The following is a 21,720-nucleotide window of genomic DNA, read 5'->3' on the forward strand; positions in this document are numbered from 1 at the left end:
GCTAGTCAGTGACCTAGAGTTAGAGGATGTGAAATTCTTGATACTGAACATGCTGGCTACTGGCAGGTAATTCTGCCCAGGTGGCCCAAAGTCTCCAGGACACACTCACTTTGCCATTTCCAACATAGACACATAAACACACTATGATCCATTCCCTGGATTACCTTCCCCCAATATTTCCCCAACATTTACTTTTCTCCACCACCCACTGGGAGGTGATCTGTCTCTCTATACCTCCACTGAAATCAGAAGGGAAAGAATCACAGGGTAAGACACTGACTTTCCAAGGTGAGGGCTGAGCAGGAACTGAAATGATGGGCAATTTCAAGCTAAGTACGCAGAGGTAGTAATGAGTCCAGCAGGAGGACTGGGCCCAAAGGGGGAAGATGAGAACAATCGGGTCCTCTAATGTCCACTGGAAGGGCCCTGAGGACAGTACTCGAGCAGAAGGACATGGGACACATCAAGGTTGCTCAGGAGAGAAAAGAAGGGTGACAGGGGAGAAAGAGGGCAGCAAAACAGAGCAAGAAAGGCAGGAGGGACAGGTGCTCTAGAAGGGGCTCAACAGCTCCTGCTTGTGGTGGGAAATAGCAGGAAAAATGGGTTCCATGAGACTCCCCCAGAGAGAAGGGTGTCAGTAGAGGGCAAGAAGAGGGCCTGTGGGGAACGGGAGGAAATGTTCATCCCACACAGAACCCAGACCCAGGGTACCACGGGAAGCCATGATGAAGGATTCCTGCTCAGAAGTGGGCCCAGACTCCTCTCAGGGAGAAGGCCAGCCACACAATGCCATGGGTACAGTTCTTAAAGTGCTCTGAAACAGGGCAGTGTCCCACCCATCTCCTGTACCCCACAACCTCCACGCCACAGAGAGAGGGAAGACCATGGAACACGAGAGGCGCTTTAATCAGAAACTTCTGTAAACTGGGGTGCGCAGGGGCCAAGAGACAAGACAGACAGGTGGCCCTGGCTGAGAAGAACTGGACTGAAGCAGCTGGGCCGCAGCTCCTGGGCTCCATAGGTACCAGCCGCTCGTCTCGTAAAAAGGTGCTGGGTTCAACCTGTCAAGCAGAGCAGAGTCAGGGGCAGCCTGTGGCCCTCCTGGACAGTCGGGAAAATGGGAAAGTGGGGGGTAAGTTAATGAGGAAAACACTTACTTTCAAGGCCTTAGAACTTCTCAGTGAGGGACTGATAGATGGCTGAAACAGAGAGGCATGACTGGGTACTCCAGACATGGGGATACAGGAACCCGCCCTCCCAACCCCCCACCAGCCAGAGGAAACTGTCAGCCCTGCAACCTGCTTCCCCTCCAGCCCCTGTCCAAGCAGGCCTGGAACTGACACCCCCACCAACCACACCTACTCAATGTGGAAATGACTCTACGCCTCAACAACCTGAACCAGTTGTTCTCAAGGGTGGGACATGGCAGACCATTCAGACCAGTTGAAAGCAAGCCAGCAAACAAATATATGACACCAAATCTCTGACAAGCCACACCAACCAGCACTTAAAGGGAATATAAAGGAGGTATCTGCAAAGGCCCTGAGTAAAGGAGATCTCTAGGACTGGTAGGCAGAACGCACACAGACTTTAGACAATGCACTGCTTTTGGGCACACCCCAGCAGTCACTACACAGAGGCTCCAGGGCCAGGCCAGCTTGGTTTCTCCTTCCCAGGGATTACGGATCCCTGTGATGCTGCCGGTAACTGCATCCCAGCCCTGCCTTATGCATTTGCTCCCAGACACCCAGGTGTGTCTAGGCTCATGCCCCTGACACGGGTCCATCATACCTAGTTGTTCCTTGAGCTCCTCTATTTCTTTCTGTAGCAGTTGACACTGGCCCAGCAGACAGCACAGAAAAAGCAAGGATTATTAATACACCAGTCTCCAGTCTCCTCATCCCCCACCAGCCCTGGCGCCTTACATCCCTCACATCCCCCAGCCCTGTGACAAGAGTGGCATGGAATCCCGAGTGGAAAGGCGGGGGGTGTCCTCTCTCCAGTGGTGTGGGGTGGGAGAGGGCACAGAAGTCAGCTTAACCAGAATAGGGAGCCTGCGATCAAGCTGGGGACGGTATTTCTAGGAGCCAGAGAAAGCATTACCCGGAGACAGGTCCCTTCTCCAGATGGCCGCTGTTGTCTTTCCGGAACTGGGGGTTGCATGGGTGGTTCCTGGTCACCTGAAAGAGAACACAAAAAGTCCAGCTCCTTGGCAGGAGCGTGAGGTGGGAGGGTTCTGGCACAGGCTCAAGCGAGGCAGCATCGCCCTCTGCTGGCAGCAACTTGCACCTGCTCTGCCCCATCCCACCATGGGCCTGCCTTCCCTGCTCCCAGAGTGTGTCAGCGCAACAAGAAAAAGAGTCTGTGTGCTGAAAGTTTAACTCCTGGGGTTGGAGTCTGGGCACTGTTATCAAACACCCCCACTGTACAGACTCCACTGGCAGGATGATGTGTCCCGAGGGCAACCCTGCCCATGCCGTGTCCTGCAAGAGCGCTGTCTGGGTGAGCGGGGTAGCCAGAGAAACAAGGCTGGGCCCCCTGCCCCTCTCCAGAAGTGACAGAACCCGACATTTCCCTCCTTCACCCTTCTCCACTCCACTGCTCTCCCACCCACAGGACTCACCAGAAGGTGCAAGGCCTCTGGTTGTCATGCCTCCCTGGCTCAGAGCCACGGGCTGGGAGCTTTCTGCAACACGTCGTGCTCTGGTGCGGGTGTCACCCCTGCTGATTTCTCCACGATGCAGGTACAGGAAAGGTGGGCCTGGCCTGTATGTTGGACACTAACATAAAAGTTTGTGAGTAGGCGTGAGTAGGGGCTGGGGTGAGGTCGGGAACAGGGAGGGGAAATGGGAGGCTCAGTTCATCAGCACTTTCTGCCTCAGTCAGCCTCAGGCTTGGAGGCAGAGCTGAGCCAGGGAGAAGAATGGGGGGTAGCGAAAAGGTCCAGGCCCTGTGCTAGACAGGCTTGGGGAAGAGCCTAGACAGAGGAATTAGGAGGCTGTATGTGGTCTCTGGACCCAAATCCTGCATCCAGCCAGTCCTGCATCCCATCCCAGCCCCAGTCTGGAGGGGCAGCAAACGCACGGGGCCTGGCAAACACTGACCTGTGCGCCTGTACTGCCGGGACCCTGGATTTGGCATGCTGATGACTTTGGGCTCCCGATGACAGCCCCTGAGCAAGGAGCAGAGGTAGCAGGGACAAAGATGTGTGGACCAGGGGTGGGAAGGGCAGGGAAAGAGAGGAGGAGGAGGAGGCGGGGGAGGAGGAGGGGAAGGAGGTGGAGGAGGAGGAGGAGGAGGACCTGCCTACTCACTTGGGCCTGCAGGACAAGATCTCTATTTGGGTCATTATCTTCTCTGGCCAGAGGCTGGGACTCCCTTATTCTTCTTGCCACAGGTCTCTTCCCAGGGCCGCCTTGCCTGGACAGTTTGGGTCCAGAAGGCAGCACAGAGTATCTCCTGGGACTCCCAAGCAGTGGAATTCCCGAGACTGGGGGGAAGGTGGCAGGTTCCAGGGGAGCTGCTTGGATCCTCTGCCCCCATGGAGGGAAAGCTCTCCCCAGGATAACTCTTGAGGTAATCCCCAGGGGTTTCTTGTCCTGGGCTGCCTTCTTTCTAGGACTGGTTCTGGGCAGGTCTTCTGCTGCTGCTGCTACAGCAGCAGCACCAGCAGTACCAGCAGCTTCTGGGTGGCTGGGTCTGCTCTCCCCCTTGCCCCAGACCACACTTTGTTTTCTCTTAGGGAAAGAGGGTTCCTGCTCTCCAGCGTCCTGCTTGTCCATTGTTGTCATTAGTCCCCGGGAAGCAGAGGTGAGCACAATGCGGGACATATGAAGGAAACTCTCCCTGGCCTGGACATTTGAGTGTCTGGCTGTGTCTCCTGATTCCTTGGGGCTGTTGGACTTGGCCTGGCCTCCGTCTTTGGGGTGACTGCTCCCCGCTATCGGCGGTCTCTCACTGAACTCATCTGAAGACTCGGGATCGGTGGAGGGCCGCTGGCTTTTCCAGCTGACCCTCCTCCTAATATTGGTGCCTCTCTTCTGATTCACCCAGGCCCCACCTCGCTCGTGCCCACCCAGGCGAAGAGGGGAGGCAGAGGCTTGCTCTGCCTCCACACCGCTCGGGGCCGGTGCGCCTCTCCTGTTGGGGCCTGGGTCTGTGTCCGCCCAAGTGGCGGACGGTTCTGCGACACAGCTTTCTGGGGATGGATGTCTGCGGATGCCCCATGCTTCTCGTTCGGGCATCTGCTGTACTACGGGCACAGCCTCGACATTAAGGTGGGGTATGTAATCCAGAACGTCCCATTTCTCATCTGCCGGTGTACCAGGCCTACCTTCACAGCCCCAAAGCACAGCCCTTCTCCCCTCTATCTCGTCCTGCTCTGATCCAGCCTCCAACTGGAAGTCCTCGGAATCTGGGAGGCCACCCTCGCCCTCACCACTCTGTGGCGGTCTCAGGTCAGGGCCTAGACCGGATGCCCTGGCGACTCCAGGGCTGACCAGGTGGGCACCTGTGCGCTTCCCACCTTCAGGGCCAAAGGCAGCATGCCGAGCAGAAGCCTCACTGCGGGATCTCATGTCCCCAGTCCCAGCTGCCCAGTTTGTGGGGAGAACGGTCTCACTGCGTGACCAGGGAGGCCTGCTGTGATGCCGTCACCGTAGGCACGGCACGTGTCCACGTCAAGCAATGCGCGGTTTCGTGAGCCTTCAATGTCTGCGCCTTGGACTTCTCATTGGTCTGACTTTCCGCCAACCAGGGCGCCCCTTGTTGAGCCGTCACCCGAGGCCCCAGCCAATAGGAATGAGGGTGCTTTGTTGACGTTAATCCCTGGGTGGCCTTGCCTTGTCAGAAGCCAGTGGGTGCGGTGGAGTCTGGTCGTCAGGCTTCACATCCCCTTTCTTCCTTGTCCTGTCCTTCTGGTTTGCCAGCCTCTGTTCCATAGCAAGTCCTCCAGCGCGACAGGAAAATGGGCAAGGAAGCAGCGCAGTCCCTGATCACTTGTCCACGTACATTTTCCGAAAGGGGCCAGAACGGAGATTTGTGGGGCTGTGCAGGTTTTGTTACTACTGTTTGATTACCACAGCAATCAATTGCGTGCGTGGCAGTGTACCCATGACGCTGTATTGGCGGGCTGAGAAGGGCAGGCGTTGCCTGCAAGCTGTCAAATCATTTCTCTGCTGGGTGCTCCGCATCCATCATTACACTGAATCCTCCCACCTAACACGTGGGCACACGAGGCTCAGGGATGCAGCTCTCACTCTCACTCAGAAGTAGGTACCCAGCCAGAGGAGGTGGGCAAAGGAAGAGGCGGATGAGCGGTCGGACCAGCAGACTCCACCCGGCACTCAAATGTCTCGTAGCAAGGTAGGGAAACGTAAGCATTCACGGTGCACGAAGCGCGCTCATTCCTATTGGCTCGGGGCTCGGAAGACGGCCCAACATGGAGCGCTGTGGTTGGCGTAGGACGGACCAATGAGAAGGTCTTGGCGCAGACGTCGAAGGCGCTTGAAGCCGTGACTTCTTTGAGGCGAACGTGTGCTGTGCCTTACATGGTGGCGTCCCAGAAAGCCTCGCAGCTCCTGCTGTGACCATTGTGACAGTCTTCCCTCAGCCCAGCCGCTAGGACTGGCGACATGACCTCCCCTGAGGAGATGCCTGTTTGGAGCGCAGGTTTTGCCCCAGAGAGCGAGGGGTGCGGCGGCGTTCGCCCGCCCAGCCTCGGAGCCCCGCGGGCACCTGGACTGGGCCCTGACCCGGGGCCTCCCCAGAAGGGCGGCGGCGAGAGCGGCCTCCCAGGTCCCTAGGGCTGCCCTGATTCGGGGTCCGAATTAAAAGTGATAAAGGCGGGAGGAGCGGCCCTTCGAGCCCGCGGAGTCAGGAGTGGCTCCTTGGCTGAAAAGAAGGGAGATGCTCGGGACTTAGTGCCTCACCCCACTGTCGATGCTGCAGCAGTCGTTCAGCACCCTATCGGCCGGGGGCCTGGAGCGTCCGCAAATATCCGCAAAAGCCGTCCCGGCAAAGCTGAGCTGCCCAACTGTCCACCAGTTGGGCAGACTCAGACCAAGGCCCCAGCAGGAAAGGCGCGCCGGCCCCGGGCAGTGTGGCAACACAGCAGGCCATTGCCTCCCCTCTCCACCCTAGTAGGCCTCGGGTGCGAGGCAGGACCTGGAGGAAGATGAAGAGAGGCAACAGAGGTAGAAGGATGGTCAGCCAGAAAGCCCAGCGGCCTGCCTCTGGCCCCGAGTCTTCAGATGAGTTCAGTGAGATACCACCAATAAGGGTGACCATTACTCTCAAAGGTGGAGGCCAGATCAAGACCAGCAGCTCCAAGGAACCAGGAGAGACAGCCAGACACTCAAATGTCCATGCCAGGGAGAGTTCCCTTCACAGGCCCAGTGCTCTGCTGACCTCTGCTTCCCGGGAACTAACGACAACCATAGAAAAGCAGGCCACTGAGGCTCAGAAAGCCTCTTCCTCTAAGAAGAAGCAAAGTGTGGTCTGGGGCAAGGACGGGAGCAGACCCAGCCACCCAGGAGCTGTTGGTGCTGGTGATACTGGAACTGCTGCTGCTGGTGCAGCTGGTGTTGCTGGTGGTGGTGGTAGTGCTGGTGCTGCTGCTGCAGCTACAGCAGGACACCTGCCCAGGACCAGTCCTAGAAAGAAGGTGGCTCAGGAGAAGAAATCCCTGGGGAGTAGCTCAAGACTTACCCTGGGGAGACTCTTCCCATCATGGGGGCAGAGGGTCAAGGCAGCTCCCCTGGAACCTGCCACCTTCCCCCGAATCTCAGGGATTTCGCTCCTTGGGAGTTCCAAGAGATACGCCTTGCTGCCTTCCAGGCTCAAAATGTCCAAACAAGGCAGCCCTGGGAAGAGGCCTGCGGCAAGAAGGACAAGGGAGTCTCAGCCTGTGGACAGGCGGGATAATCACCCAAATAGAAATTCTGTCCTGCAGGCCCAAGTGAGTTGGCAGGTCATCCTCCTCTTCTCTCTCCGTGCCCTTCCCACCCCTGGTGCACACATCTTTATCCCTGCTACCTCTGCTTCTTGCTCAGGGGCTGTCATCGGGAGCCCAAAGTCATCAGCATGCCAAATCCAGGGTCCCAGCAGTACGGGCGCACAGGTCAGTGTTTGCCGGGCCCCGTGCATTTGCTGCCCCTCCAGACTGGGGCTGGGATGGGATGCAGGACTGGCTGGATGCAGGATTTGGGTCCAGAGACCACATACAGCCTCCTAATTCCTCTGTCTAGGCTCTTCCCCAAGCCTGTCTAGCACAGGGCCTGGACCTTTTCGCTACCCCCCATTCTTCTCCCTGGCTCAGCTCTGCCTCCAAGCCTGAGGCTGACTGAGGCAGAAAGTGCTGATGAACTGAGCCTCCCATTTCCCCTCCCTGTTCCCCACCTCACCCCAGCCCCTACACACGCCTACTCACAAACTTTTATGTTAGTGTCCAACATACAGGCCAGGCCCACCTTTCCTGTACCTGCATCGTGGAGAAATCAGCAGGGGCGACACCCGCACCAGAGCACGACGTGTTGCAGAAAGCTCCCAGCCCGTGGCTCTGAGCCAGGGAGGCATGACAACCAGAGGCCTTGCACCTTCTGGTGAGTCCTGTGGGTGGGAGAGCAGTGGAGTGGAGAAGGGTGAAGGAGGGAAATGTCGGGTTCTGTCACTTCTGGAGAGGGGCAGGGGGCCCAGCCTTGTTTCTCTGGCTACCCCGCTCACCCAGACAGCGCTCTTGCAGGACACGGCATGGGCAGGGTTGCCCTCGGGACACATCATCCTGCCAGTGGAGTCTGTACAGTGGGGGTGTTTGATAACAGTGCCCAGACTCCAACCCCAGGAGTTAAACTTTCAGCACACAGACTCTTTTTCTTGTTGCGCTGACACACTCTGGGAGCAGGGAAGGCAGGCCCATGGTGGGATGGGGCAGAGCAGGTGCAAGTTGCTGCCAGCAGAGGGCGATGCTGCCTCGCTTGAGCCTGTGCCAGAACCCTCCCACCTCACGCTCCTGCCAAGGAGCTGGACTTTTTGTGTTCTCTTTCAGGTGACCAGGAACCACCCATGCAACCCCCAGTTCCGGAAAGACAACAGCGGCCATCTGGAGAAGGGACCTGTCTCCGGGTAATGCCTTCTCTGGCTCCTAGAAATACCGTCCCCAGCTTGATCATAGGCTCCCTGTTCCGGTTAAGCTGACTTCTGTGCCCCCTCCCAGCCCGCAGCACTGGAGAGAGGGCACCACCCCCTTTCTCCTTTCCACTCGGGATTCCGTGCCACTCTTGCCACATGGCTGAGGGTTGTGAGGGATGTAAGGCACTGGGGCTGGTGGATGAGGAGACTGGAGACTGGTGTATTAATAATCCTTGCTTTTTCTCTGCTGTCTGCTGGGCCAGTGTCAGCTGCTAAAGAAAGAAAGAGACAAAGAACAGCTAGGTGTGATGGACCCACACCATGGTTGGGGGAGGGTCCCAAAACACACCTGGGTGTCTGGGAGCAAGTGCCTAAGGCAGGGCTGGGATGCATCACAGGGATCCATAATCCCTGGGAAGGAGAAACCAAGCTGGCCTGGCCCTGGGGCCTCTGTGTAGTGACTGCTGGGGTGTGCTCAAAAGCAGTGCATTGTCTAAAGTCTGTGTGCGTTCTGCCTACCAGTCCTAGAGATCTCCTTTACTCAGGGCCTTTGGAGCTACCTCCTTCATATTCCCTTTAAGTGCTGATTGGTGTGGCTTGTCAGGGATTTGGTGTCACATATTTGTTTGTTGTTTGGTTTTAACTCATCTAGATGGTTCTCTGATCCCCTACCCTTGAGAACCATGGTTCTGATTGTCCCTGTGTAGAAGACATTGCCACGCTGTTTTCGGGTAATGTTTGGGAGTGTCAGTCTCAGGGCTTCAGGGCAGATAGGTTGCAATCCTGTTGGCTCCCTGAGGAGGAGGGAGGTGAGCAGGACCATTTCCTGTACCCAGTTATGACGATCTGGTTCAGCCTTCTATCAGTCCATCACTGACAAGTTCCAGGCCCTTGGAAGTAAGTGTTTTGCTCATCATTCCCCTTCTTATTATCCTGGCTGTCCAGGAGGGCCACAGGCTGCCCCTGACTCTGCTCTGCTTGACAGGTTGAACCTAGCACCTTTTTACGAGACGAGCGGCTGGCACCTATGGCGCCCAGGAGCTGCGTCCCAGCTGCTTCAATCCAGTTCTTCTCAGCCAGGGCCACCTGTCTGTCTTGTCTCTTGGCCCCTGCGCACCCCAGTTTACAGAAGTTTCTGATTAAAGTGCCTCTCGTGTTCCATGGTCTTCCCTCTCTTTGCAGTGTGGTGGTTGTGGGGTACAGGAGATGGGTGAGACACTGCCCTGTTTCAGAGCACTTTAAGAACTGTATCCCTGGCATTGTGTGGCTGGCCTTCTCCCTGAGAGGAGTCTGGGCCCACTTCTGAGCAGGAATCCTTCACCATGGCTTCCCGTGGTATCCCAGGTCTGGATTCTGAATGGGATGAGCATTTCCTCCCATTCCCCACAGGCCCTCTTCTGCCTTCTGCCAGTGTCCTTCTTTCTGGGAGTCTGATGGAATCCATTCTTGCCTGCTATTCTCTGTTTTGAGTAGGAGCTATTGAACCCATTTCAGAGCTCCTGCCCCTCCTGCCTTTCCCGCTTTGTTTTGCTGCCCCACCTCTCGCCTGTCACCCTTCTTTTCTGTCCTGAGCAACCTTGATCCCTCCCTTGGTATTTTGGTGGAGTCCTCTCACATGGGATCATTTTAGCAAGCATTAGAGAACCCAGTTCTCCTCTTTCCCCTTTTTGGCCCATGTATCTCTCTGGACTCTTTCTACCTCTGATGGCCCCACAAAAAGGGGCTACTCAGCCAGAAATCGCATACCATTCTCGGTTCCTAAATTCAGTTGCCTGTGGTTTCTTCCTCTTCAATTTTACTGAAGGCACAGATCACTTCCAAGCGGGTGGTAGTGCAGAAGACATATAAGGGGAACATGGTTCAGCAAATGGGGTACTGACAAAAGTGGGTGTCCGCTTCTGCATTGGAGGTGGTGAAGTGAGTCTGTCTGGCCACCTGCTGGCCTGCCAGCAACCACGATAGATAGCAAACAGAACTTCCACATCCTCTTATGTCCTTCCTGGCCAGCTGGCTAGCCCTGCCTCAGCCACTGAGCCCTAATTTGAAAAGTAGCAGTTAGTTTCTAGTGACACATACTCATGTGCATGGACGGTCCCCCACCCATGGCACAAATTTTCCTGGATGTGATGCTTCTGTGTCCCAGCACAGTCTTCCAGACTGCCTCTCAAAGTCCTGTGGCATTTTGTCTGAGTTTGCCTGTTCTGATGGCGCTCTGACCGCCAGACAGTTGGGATGGCCTCCTTTAGCCAGGGCTGAGAGCCGTGTAGACGTGAGACTCGGGGATAAATTCATGTTTGAGTGACATGGGGCAAATGTGGGCTCTGCAAACTTCCATTCCTAAGAGGCTCAGAGTTGGAGACAGGGGACAGTAGATGATAGTGCATCCAAGGTGTGTATGTCTGTCAGTCTGGCTGTGTGTACTTGTGAGTGAAATGAATCAGGCATGATGGCCCATGAGGGAGGAGTATGATCAGGAGTAGAGGCACAAGAGGCAGGAAGTAGAATCTAAGGGAGCAAATGGACAAAAGTAAGGCTGCCATCTACCTTGCTTTCAAGGCCTAAAACAGGAGGGCATGGGGTGGGTTGGAGAGGAAGTCAGCAAACTGAGTACCGAGGCTGTCAAAATGCTGGCTTTCCTGCAGTAGCTCTCCATCCTACTCTGGGATGAGTGAGATGTCTCAAAATCCTGTCTGGTGGATGGAATGCTGATTTGCGGGCTGGCTTCCTCAGAGTAGCTGCTCTGCGCCTCATGTCTAAAGCAGGGAGCTCAAATGGGAGGTGGCCACACCCTAAGCTAAATGAAAGGAGAGGATGGACACAGTGAAGATGAAGAGTAGCAGAGTGGGCCTGCCCATGCAGAGGGTGTCGGGCTTGGTCCCACCCTGCCCCTTCCTCCCCCTCTGTCCCTTCTGGGCCTTGTGGTCTGAGCTTAAGGAGACACATTGTCACACACACAGTAAGACATTCACTGACCTCAGAGCTGGAATGGATCAGCAGTGTGTGCTTAACCATCCACTTCAAACCCCCACCTGAAAAGGCTGGCTTGATTCTTAGGCTGTGGCTCTGATCCTGACTCAAGCGGCTGTTTCTTGGAGGGTTAACAAGGGGAGCTGGTGTCTGAGTGATGAAGTTTGGCAGAGACTCTGCAGCTGGGGTGTCTTCCACCTGAGGCAGCTGGGACGGTTCTGACCCAGGTAAGTTCCAGTACCGGGCACTGTCCTGGGAGGCACAGAGCCATTGTCACCAGGAGAGCAACATGTTCAGGAGCCATGCCAGGGCACGCACAAGTCTAGGTGACTAGCTCTGTCAGCCCTGCTTCTTCCCACTGAACAAAAGCTCTCTGTTCCATATTCAGACCTACTGCCACACAATAATGCTGCTGTAGGGTGGCACCACAGGCAGTAGTAGGGGCCAAGGGGTCCACCTCTAGGAGAGGAAGTGGCACACTGTGGGGCTCAGGTCAGAGAAATCCATTTGGACGCTATCGGAAAGGAGGAGGTAGGACCCCTCAGCACCTTGTGTGCCCCCTCAGCCTTTCCATCAAGTCTCCTCTTCCAGCCAGGACAAGCGGGTGCCCTGGAGAGCCCCTGGTCCTGTCCTGCCTCCTGCTACTGGGTTCAGAGTGAGCTCTGGAGGTCGACCGAGCCATGTGTCTGCCCTGATGCAGGGGCACCGTGGAGCCCCAAGCAGTTGGCGCCTGGACCAAATGCCAGGGCTCCCTGGAGGTCATTTCCCAAATGTGACCTGCCACTTTTCTGGCAGGAAAGATGATGTCCTCCTGAGACTCCAGCTACGGTGGAAGGGCGGTGAGCCAGCAGGTCAGGCAGCGACAGTCAGTGAGGGTGGCTCTCCCTGGCTGTCCGGGGACCCAGCATGCCTGCAACCTGTGGACTGTGAAGTGACAACTACAGTATGAGAATTGTCAGGTGGAGTCACAATCATGGATTCTAATTCTAGTCCTTGTTGTCACAAACTCCTGTGTGACCTTGGCAAACGTCATGCCCTTCTGTCTTCAATCTCTTAAGATTTCCCTTTCCCACCATATTTCCTAACCATCTGTTTCCTCTACTGGGAAAGCAAACACTTCTGTTGGCAGGTATGACTGGCTGTGTAAGTTGTAGCCACCAGAGTGGCCATGTGAAGCATCCCTGTGGTATTGCGGGGAGCACTGTTCCAGTGCCCACAGCGTGAATGGTGGCCTGGCGGATGTGTAGGGTAGAAGCCTCGGTTACCTGGATTCCTAGCAAGATTCAACCCTGGTAGCCTTGGAGGCCTGCCATTTGCCCCTCTCCCCAACCACTTTCCACCTTCCAGTCCTCCAGGGGTCAATAGACTTTTAAAGAGTCCCTGACTATTCCAGGAATCACTCACTCCTGCTTAAAGGGTTAATGATGCTGTTTAGTTCATAATCCTTACCAAGATACAAAAACTAAATGAGATCATGTTAAATGTAAAATGACAAGTGCAGGAAACCTAAGTGTCCATTTGGAAGGTAAATATAAGTGCTCCAAAGAGGTAACTACTTCCCAGATCCAGAGGTGGCCCATTGCACCTTCAGAAGTCCCATTCATATCCCTTTGTGAGAAGGAAGCCAAATGCAAAAGGCCGCATACTGTGTGATTACACGTATACGACACACAAAAGACAAAAGGGGTTGCCAGAGCCTGGGGATTGAGTGAGGTGCTTCATAACCAGAAGGCATCAAGAATTTGGATGGTGTCGTAAATGCTGTGTATATTTTGGTGGTGGTTTTGTAACAATATGCATTCAAAGAGAATAATTGGCTTGTATGTAAATTATACCTCAATAGTGACTTTTTTGAAGATGTTGCAAACATGGCATCTCAAATGAATAAAAAATTTGCTATTTACTTTCTTTAAAAATGAAGATTGTGTGTTCTTCTGTTTATCTGTTTATGTGCAGAGTTGTACTACTTTAGTTTCTGAAGTGAATCAAATTAGTTCTGGGATGAAACCAATTAAGTCATGCCATATAATTACAATCTCTTTGTCTTTTTTTTTTGGTATTGGTACTGGGATTTGAACTCGGACTCATGCTGGCTAGGCAGCTGCTCTACCATTTGAGGCACACCCCCTAGCCCTTTTTTTCAGGTAGGGTCTCTTGTTTTTTGCCTGAGTGTTTCTCAGACCGAGATCCTCCTTTCTACGCCTCTTGGTTGCATCACAGGGGCACACCACCATGTCTGGCTAGTGAGATGGGGGCATCTCACTAACTTTTTGTCCTGACTGCCTTCAAAACTGGATCATCCCAATCTCCACCCCTGAAATCCTGGGGTTACAAGTGCGAGCCACCATGCCAGGGCCTATATCAGCCTTTCTTTTTCTTTTCTTCCTTCTTTTTTTTTGGCTAAAAGCTTGTTATTTAATTTCAAAGTGTAGTTGAAAGAGCATACTTGCAAACAACACACTGTCTGTGAAGTTGGAGAGCAGTGAATGTGACAATAACAGAGTAATTTCTTGGAGGGACTTTAACAAGACCCCGGAACTTGTCTCCATTCACTCTTATTACAGGTCTTTTATTGGTCCACTCCATTAGCTGACTAGCTTTCTCAGATAGCACCATCTCCTTCTTTCTTAGGACAGAGGCCGAGGGAACCTTGTAAATGAACAGCAGCGCCACTGCCATGGTCGCAGAGACACACCAAAACCACCTACGTGCTGCCATGTTCGCTGCTCTCCCTTCTGTTACCATCTTGATATTCTTGGGAAAAAGTTTGCTAACATTCTGGTTGTGATTTTTACTTCTATATCATGAAGGTGTGATTGATCTGAAATTTTTCCTCTCTTAAATTGCCCAGGTCTAGATTTATATCATGGTTGTTCTTACCTCATAGCATGTGTTGGGGGGGCTGTTCCTCCTTTTCCATTTTGGAGGGTGAATACTCATGGTCTCACTTCTGGAATTTAAAAAAGCAGAACTCACCAAAGCAGAGTCAATTGTTTGTTACTAGGCCGAGCAGTGATACTGGTCAAGGACACAATGAGAGCTATCATTCAGCAAGGTCACTATAGTTCATAACAATGTATTGCATCCTTGAAAATTGCCTCATGGAAATTGAGAGGCGAATGACAGTTACCAGAGACCCGGGAGAATGTTGGGGGAGAGGGCGAGGGATGGGGAAAGGTTGATCAGTGGTGCCGTGGTTTAGATATGAAGTGCCCGCCAACGAGCTAATGTGGTGAAGGAAGGCCTGGTCCCCAGCTCGTGGATGCAATCATTGAGCGGTATTTGGATCATGTGGGCTCTGGTGTAATCAAAGGATTAATTCACTGATGGATTCATAATTTGATGACATTTATTGGGAGGTGGGTCCTCTAGTTGGAGGACGTAGGTTACTGGAGATCTGTCCTGGGGGTTATATCTTGTCCCTGCCCTGCCCCTCTCTCCTTCCTAGCTGCAGAGTAGCTGAGGTGAATAGCTGTGCTCCACCCCACCTTTGCACCATACTGTTCGGCATCATCACAGAAACAATGGAGCCAGCTGACCATGGAGTGTAACTTCTGAAATCATGAACTAAAATGAATCTTTTCTCCTGTAAATTGCTTCTCTCAGGTATTTGTCACAGCAAGGAAATATCTGAGTAACACAAATGGGTACTGAGTTGCAATTAGATAGGAGTAAGAAGTTCCAGTGTGGTACTGCACAGTGGGGTGACTATAGATAACAGTTATGTATTGTATATCTCAAAAAGCTAGAAGAGGACTTTTCTCTTGACCACTCTACCTACAGGAGGAAGGCTGAGATGTCAGATGCCATCAGCAAGTCTCAGGTCGCCTGGCCCAATGGCAATGCAATGTTCAGGAACATCATCTGCAAGAGTGAGCAGTGTCTTGCTTTCCATGAGGTCACAGAAAGCACTGACACTATTTCTGATGATCCCCAAGAAACATGTACTCTAGATTTCCCCAGTAGCAGAAGATGCTGATGAAAGTCTTCTTAGACATTTCATTATTGCAGCTGAGAAATGTGCCGCTGACCTGGGCCTGAAGAAGTGTTACTGAGTGGTAACAAAAGAAGGTTTGGATGGGAATGATTTGTCTATCGTGTTCACATTCATTTTCTTGGAGTTCTATGAGGAAATGGTCTCCTGATTAAGTGTGTTTGGGGGATAATTCTTCCTTTTCTAGGTGTAGTGATCAGGTTTTCAAGTTCCACAGACTTCTGCCTGTGTAGGGAAATAATTTTGAAAACCCATCCATGATAAAAGACATTGGTTACATGGTTTGAAAAAGCCAGAAGAAAGATGGCCAGTATTTTCACCATAAAGAAATGACAAACATTTGTGGTGACACATTTATTTAACCTGAGTCACACATTGCAAAATGTATGCATGTATCAAAATACCACATTAGTAGCCCATTAATAGGTACAATCAATTTTTATGCTTTGCGGACCAGTTTTAAATTTTAATGAAGAAGATTGCTAAGAGAGATTTTTTAAGTATTCCCACCATGAAATGATAACACTGTGAGGTGATACATGTTAATTAGTGCCAAATCATGTTGTACACCATGAATATATACAGTATTTGTCAATTCAAAAATAAAATACAAAAAAAAAAGTGAGGTAAAACAAAATAAATTTTCTTTGTTCAAAAAAGTTGGTGTGATGCTGAGGATGTGGAGACATTGGAACTGTTGTGCTATGTTTATAGGAAGGTAACGTGACACAGCTACTTTGGAAAACAATATGGTGTTTCCTCATAAAACTGAAGTTAGAGTTATCATAAGATCCTTCTGGATCATGCCACTTCTTGGCATTCATCAAAAAAAGTTTAAAATAGATTGCAAACACATGTTCGTACACCCGTTTCTAATAGCATTATTCACAAGAGCCAAGATGGGAAAGCACACCAGATGTCCAGTTAGGGATCAATAAACAAAATATGGTATATTATTTGGCCTCAAAAACGAAATATTGGCCAGGCATGGTGGTGCATACCTGTAATCCCAGCACTTAGAGGCTGAGGCAGGAAGATCTCAAGTTCAAGGTCAGCTAGGAAACACATAGAGTTAGAAACCAGCCCATAATTCCTAGAGTAACCCTGTCTCAGAAGAAAGAAGGAAGTTCTTACACATGCTACAACACGGATGAATCTTGACATTGTGCTAGGAAACTAGTCACTCGAAAAGACAAATACTGCATGATTCCACTTTTATGAGGCGTCTCAAGAGTCAACCTCATAGACACGAAAGGTAGACACGAAAGGTAGAATGGTAATTTCCAGAGGCTGGGGGCAGGGAAAAATGGGAGCCATTGTTTAGTGAATATACATTTCAATTTTCCCAATGAGGATGTTGGCTGGAGATGGGGTCAACACACTCAATGCTACTGAACTGAACACAGGAAAATGCTTAAGGTGATAAATTAAATTACAACCGGTGTGATTTCTATCTACTGAGCAGATCCTGGGGGGAGAAAAGCCACCTATACTATGATGACACCCATATTAGTGTCACCAATCCAATTTCTCCACATGGACATCTAACAGAGGTGTCAAATTCACATGTTGAAAACTGAACTCCTCATGTTAACTGCAAGGAGCAAGCAAGCAGTCTGAACATAATTTGTGATTCAACAACTATAACAGCAGATGATGAACAATACTAAACCATACTATGAAAGATGCGCACATGGCATAATAAAACCACATAAAAGAGGAAAGGATGAGCACAAAAGTGAGGGTGTATGTTTCCTCTTTGAGGGCGAATGGGGCTGAGATCGGGCCGGGACACCCCAGGAGCACTGGGGGGCGCTGCTAGTGTTCTCTTTGGTGACCAGGGAGGATGTTTCTGGAGAGGTGTCCTTAATAACCATTTGTTAAGCTGTGCATGTATTGTACCGCTTGGTGTATGTTACATTTCACCAAAAACAGGAATAATAATGTTAACAGCACACTATATAGTTACCACTTCTCACAGCCTACAGATCCTGGAAATGGCTGATTTGTTCTTTCTGATATGATTTTCCTTTTTTAGAATGTCCTACAAATGGAATCACACATTATTTTGCCTTTGGATTTGGACTTCTTATCCACACAGGAATATATATGGGACTTCTGAAGCTTCGGGGTGCTATTTTTAACCTGGGTAACAGATACATAGTTTGATCTCTTTGTAAATGTTTGTTACCTATAGATTTATATTCTGGTATGCCTGAAAACATAAGCTATAACTTCATCTAATGGTTGTGTCTTGGTGAGGGATTTTTATAAATAGCCTATACTATCTGTCTTGCTATGTGTCTGCTGCTATAGCAGATTAACTGAGAAAAGGTAATTTATAAAGAACATAAATTTATTTTCTCTCTGTTTTTTGTAGGCAGGGGATTCCATGTCTTTGTCCATTGCCTGTTATAACACCTGTGACTGGGTGGCTCGTAAAGGAGTTTATTTAGCTCATGGCTCTGGAGGCCAGAAGTCCAAGAACCGATGGCCTCATCTAGCGAGCGCCCCGTGCTGTGCCATAAAAAGGCAGAAAAACTAAAGAGCAAGTGGGCACCATGAGAGGTGGCCGCACTTATAACAACCTCCCCTCAGGGCATCTAACTCGCCATCGTGAGAATTAACCCACTGTAGAGAAAGACATTGGTCCCTCTTAACTACTTAATCACCTCTTCCGGACACTACCACAGTGACAGTCAAATTTCAAGATGAGTTTTCCAGAGGACAAACCATCTTCGCACCATAGCCATTCAAGATCAAGGTGCCACCAGGTTCTGTTGTGTGGTGAAGGCTGCATTCCCAGGAGGAGAGGATTGCTATGTCCTCACATGGCAGAAAAGCAGAAGAGCAAGCGTGCAAGATAGCTGAATGCTGCATGAGTCCTCAGGGAGATGTTCAAAGATCTAAATATGCAGTAAGACAAGTGCGTCCACTTTTGCCAGGCTTTTTCAACATGCTTGCAGATTACACGACTCTTAAATAGAGAAAAGCATAAAAACGCCATCAAAAGACTGTTGGAACCCGAAAGCGAATTCAGTAAAATTGCAAGATACAAAGTCAACAAAGAAACGTCAGTAGATTCTAAACAACAATAACAAACTTGATGAGGAAGAAGCCATCAACAATTCCAGTCACGGTGGATACAAAAACAAAGTACCTAGGAAAAAATTCACCATGGAATTTTTTTTATTATTATTCTTATGTGCATACAAGGCTTGGTTCATTTCTCCCCCCTGCCCCCACCCCCTCCCTTACCACCCACTCCGCCCCCTCCCTCTCCCCCCCCCTCAATACCCAGCAGAAACTATTTTGCCCTTATTTCTAATTTTGTTGTAGAGAGAGTATAAGCAATAATAGGAAGGAACAAGGGGTTTTGCTGGTTGAGATAAGGATAGCTATACAGGGCATTGACTCACATTGATTTCCTGTGCGTGGGTGTTACCTTCTAGGTTAATTCTTTTTGATCTAACCTTTTCTCTAGTTCCTGGTCCCCTTTTCCTATTGGCCTCAGTTGCTTTAAGGTATCTGCTTTAGTTTCTCTGCGTTAAGGGCAACAAATGCTAGCTAGTTTTTTAGGTGTCTTACCTATCCTCACCCCTCCCTTGTGTGCTCTCGCTTTTATCATGTGCTCATAGTCCAATCCCATTGTTGTGTTTGCCCTTGATCTAATGTCCACATATGAGGGAGAACATACGATTTTTGGTTTTTTGAGCCAGGCTAACCTCACTCAGAATGATGTTCTCCAATTCCATCCATTTACCAGCGAATGATAACATTTCGTTCTTCTTCATGGCTGCATAAAATTCCATTGTGTATAGATACCACATTTTCTTAATCCATTCGTCAGTGCTGGGGCATCTTGGCTGTTTCCATAACTTGGCTATTGTGAATAGTGCCGCAATAAACATGGATGTGCAGGTGCCTCTGGAGTAACAGTCTTTTGGGTATATCCCCAAGAGTGGTATTGCTGGATCAAATGGTAGATCGATGTCCAGCTTTTTAAGTAGCCTCCAAATTTTTTTCCAGAGTGGTTGTACTAGTCTACATTCCCACCAACAGTGTAAGAGGGTTCCTTTTTCCCCGCATCCTCGCCAACACCTGTTGTTGGTTCACCATGGAATTAAGAGACGCTAGTGAAAGAAATCAGAGAAGATGAAGAAGTGCAAAGACTTCAGGAATTGGAAGAATTAATATTGCTAATCAAATGCCGCGCTATAGGAGTCTGAGGCAGGAGGATCTTGAGTTGGGGGCTCGTATGGGCAGTACAGTGAGACCGTCTACCAAAACCAAAATGTCCATGTTGCTCAAGGTGACCTACAGATTAAAGGCAGCTCCCACCAAAATTCCAATAGCATTCTTCATAGACATAGGAAAAAAACACTCCTAAAACTCATATGGTAGCACAAAATACCCTGAGTAGCCAAAGCAATCTTGAGCAAAAAGAACAAAGCTGGAGGCATCACAGTACCTATCTCAAAACATATGATGGCCTATGGTAACCAAGACAGCATGGTACAGGCATAAAATCTGACACAAAAACCAGTGGAACATAATAGCGATTCCAGAACTAGGTCTGCACCTGTTTGGCTGTAGATACAGCCAAAACCAGACAATAGGAAATGGACGGCTTCTTTAATGAATGGTGTTAGGGAAACTGAATATCCATATACAGTTTGAAACTTGACCCCTATCTCACCCTGTACAAAAATCAACCCCAAATAGATCACAGACATAAATGTAGGAACTTAAATTCTGAACATGCTAAGAGAAAACATGGGGAAACGCTCTAAGACATTGGTACAGGCAATAATTTTCTGGATAGGATCCCAAAAGCTCAAGAACCTAAAGGAAAACGTAGATGAATGGGATTGCATCAAACTAAAAGGCTTCTGCACGACAAAGGAGGCAATCAACAGAATGAAGAGACAACCCGCAGCATGGGAGAAAATATTTACAAGCTATACATTTCACAAGGAGCTGATATCCAGAATATATAAGGAACTAAAGAAAACTGAATAGCAAGAAGGAGGAGGAGGCGAGGGGAGAGGGGGAGAAATAAAACCCCAACTAACCAAAGCAAATAGGCATTTCTCCAAAGAAGACACAGAAATGGCCAAGAGGTACATGGAAAAATGGTCAATGTCAGTAGTCACTAGGGGAAAGCAAACCAAAACCACAGTGAGGTGTCACCTGACCCTAGTAAGAATGGCTGTTATCAAAAAGGATGAAAGAGAACAGTGCTGGCTAGGATGTGGGGCAAAAGAAACTTTCCTGTGCCATGGTGGGAATGTAAATTACTGGAGTTATTATGGAGAACAGTATGAAGTTTCCTCAAAAGCTAAACTTTAGCATATGATCCAGCTACCCCACTCCTGGGTATCTATATATCTATATCTATATGTCTATATCATCTATATCTATATCTATATCTGTATCTGTATCCATATCTATATCTATATCTATCTATCCATATCCAAAGGAAGTGAAATCAGCATAATAAAGATATAATCACACTGCCTTGTTTATTGCAGTACCATTTACAATAACCACTATACATGATATATCTAGGTGTCCATTTGTGGGTGAATGAATAAAGAAAATGTGGTAAATACATACAATGAAAAATTTTTCAGCCTAATCATGAAGAACACAAACAAGAAAAAATGGCAGTCACTTTGGCCTCCCTGTGGTATTGCCAGCAGCACTGTTTGTGCGCCCGCAGTGTTAATGGTGGTCTGGTGCTGTGTATGGTAACCTCCACTCAGTTCAAGAAACAACCTTTGCAGCCTTAGAGTCCTGCCATTTGCCTCTCTCTCCAACCCCCTCCTACCTCCCTTGGCCTCCAGGGGTCACCTGACTTTTAAAGTTCTCTTGACTCTTTCAAGAATCACCCACTTTAGCAAGGAGAAGGCATTGAGAATTTGGAGGGTGGTGTAAAGGCTTTATGTTTTATTGTGATCGTAGTTCCCTAAAAGTGTGTTCATAAAACTCAGAGAGCTGAAAGCAAATTACATGTCCAGAATCGAACTTCCATAGAAAACTGTAAATAAGATACTTCAAATTGATATTTAAATTTCCTAATTACATTTTGTGAGTATGAAGATTATACTTTTCTCCTCTACAGTTGTTAATGTGGAGAAGTGTATTACTTTATTTCCTGAGGGTAAATCTAGTTTGCATTCCTAGAATGAGCCCAATTCATTCATGTCACGTCATGCGTTGCCCTAATGTTTCTGCCTTTTGCTTCTATGCGGTGAGTGTACTGGAATCTGGGATCTTCCTCTCCACCTGCCCTTCCCACACCGTTCGGTACCATGCTAATGCCATTCTTATGACAGGAGTTGGGCACTGTCCCTCCTTTTCAATTTTCTGTACCAGTTTGTGTCAAAGTGAAAAGTTCACTTAATTCATTTTTCAGAATTAAATAGGGGAATCCTAGAGGGCTTTGTGTGTGTGTGTGTGTGTGTGTGTGTGTGTGTGTGTGTGTGTGTGTGAAAAACCTTTTGACTTCTGATATATTTCCGTCATGGTTATGGAATGATTCAGGCTTGCTATTCCTTCTTGTGTCAGTTTTGGAAGTTATATTTTCTAGAAATTGGTGGGCTTTTTCAACATCTTCAAATTGGTCA

General features: G+C 49.7%; 1 protein-coding gene and 1 long non-coding RNA gene across 2 annotated transcripts; one reads left to right on the plus strand and one right to left on the minus strand.

The window, feature by feature from the left end:
* Window positions 1-887: 887 nt before the first annotated feature.
* Window positions 888-4,577, minus strand: Cxhoc101059915 (chromosome X LOC101059915 homolog). Its single transcript, XM_074062264.1, has 6 exons — window positions 3,315-4,577; window positions 3,105-3,172; window positions 2,104-2,236; window positions 1,792-1,837; window positions 1,158-1,199; window positions 888-1,061 (listed from the first exon to the last, which is right to left on the minus strand). Exons 1-5 carry the CDS (start codon window positions 4,575-4,577, stop codon window positions 1,168-1,170), a joined length of 1,542 nt encoding a protein of 513 aa, XP_073918365.1. The 3' UTR covers window positions 888-1,061; window positions 1,158-1,167.
* A 3,427-nt stretch (window positions 4,578-8,004) lies between these two features.
* On the plus strand, window positions 8,005-12,906 carry LOC141419627 (uncharacterized). Its single transcript, XR_012444254.1, has 3 exons — window positions 8,005-8,121; window positions 11,182-11,321; window positions 11,890-12,906. It is a non-coding gene; the product is annotated as an uncharacterized lncRNA (long non-coding RNA).
* Window positions 12,907-21,720: the final 8,814 nt, after the last annotated feature.

Source organism: Castor canadensis, chromosome X (assembly GCF_047511655.1).
Source record: "Castor canadensis chromosome X, mCasCan1.hap1v2, whole genome shotgun sequence".
NCBI lineage: Eukaryota > Metazoa > Chordata > Mammalia > Rodentia > Castoridae > Castor > Castor canadensis.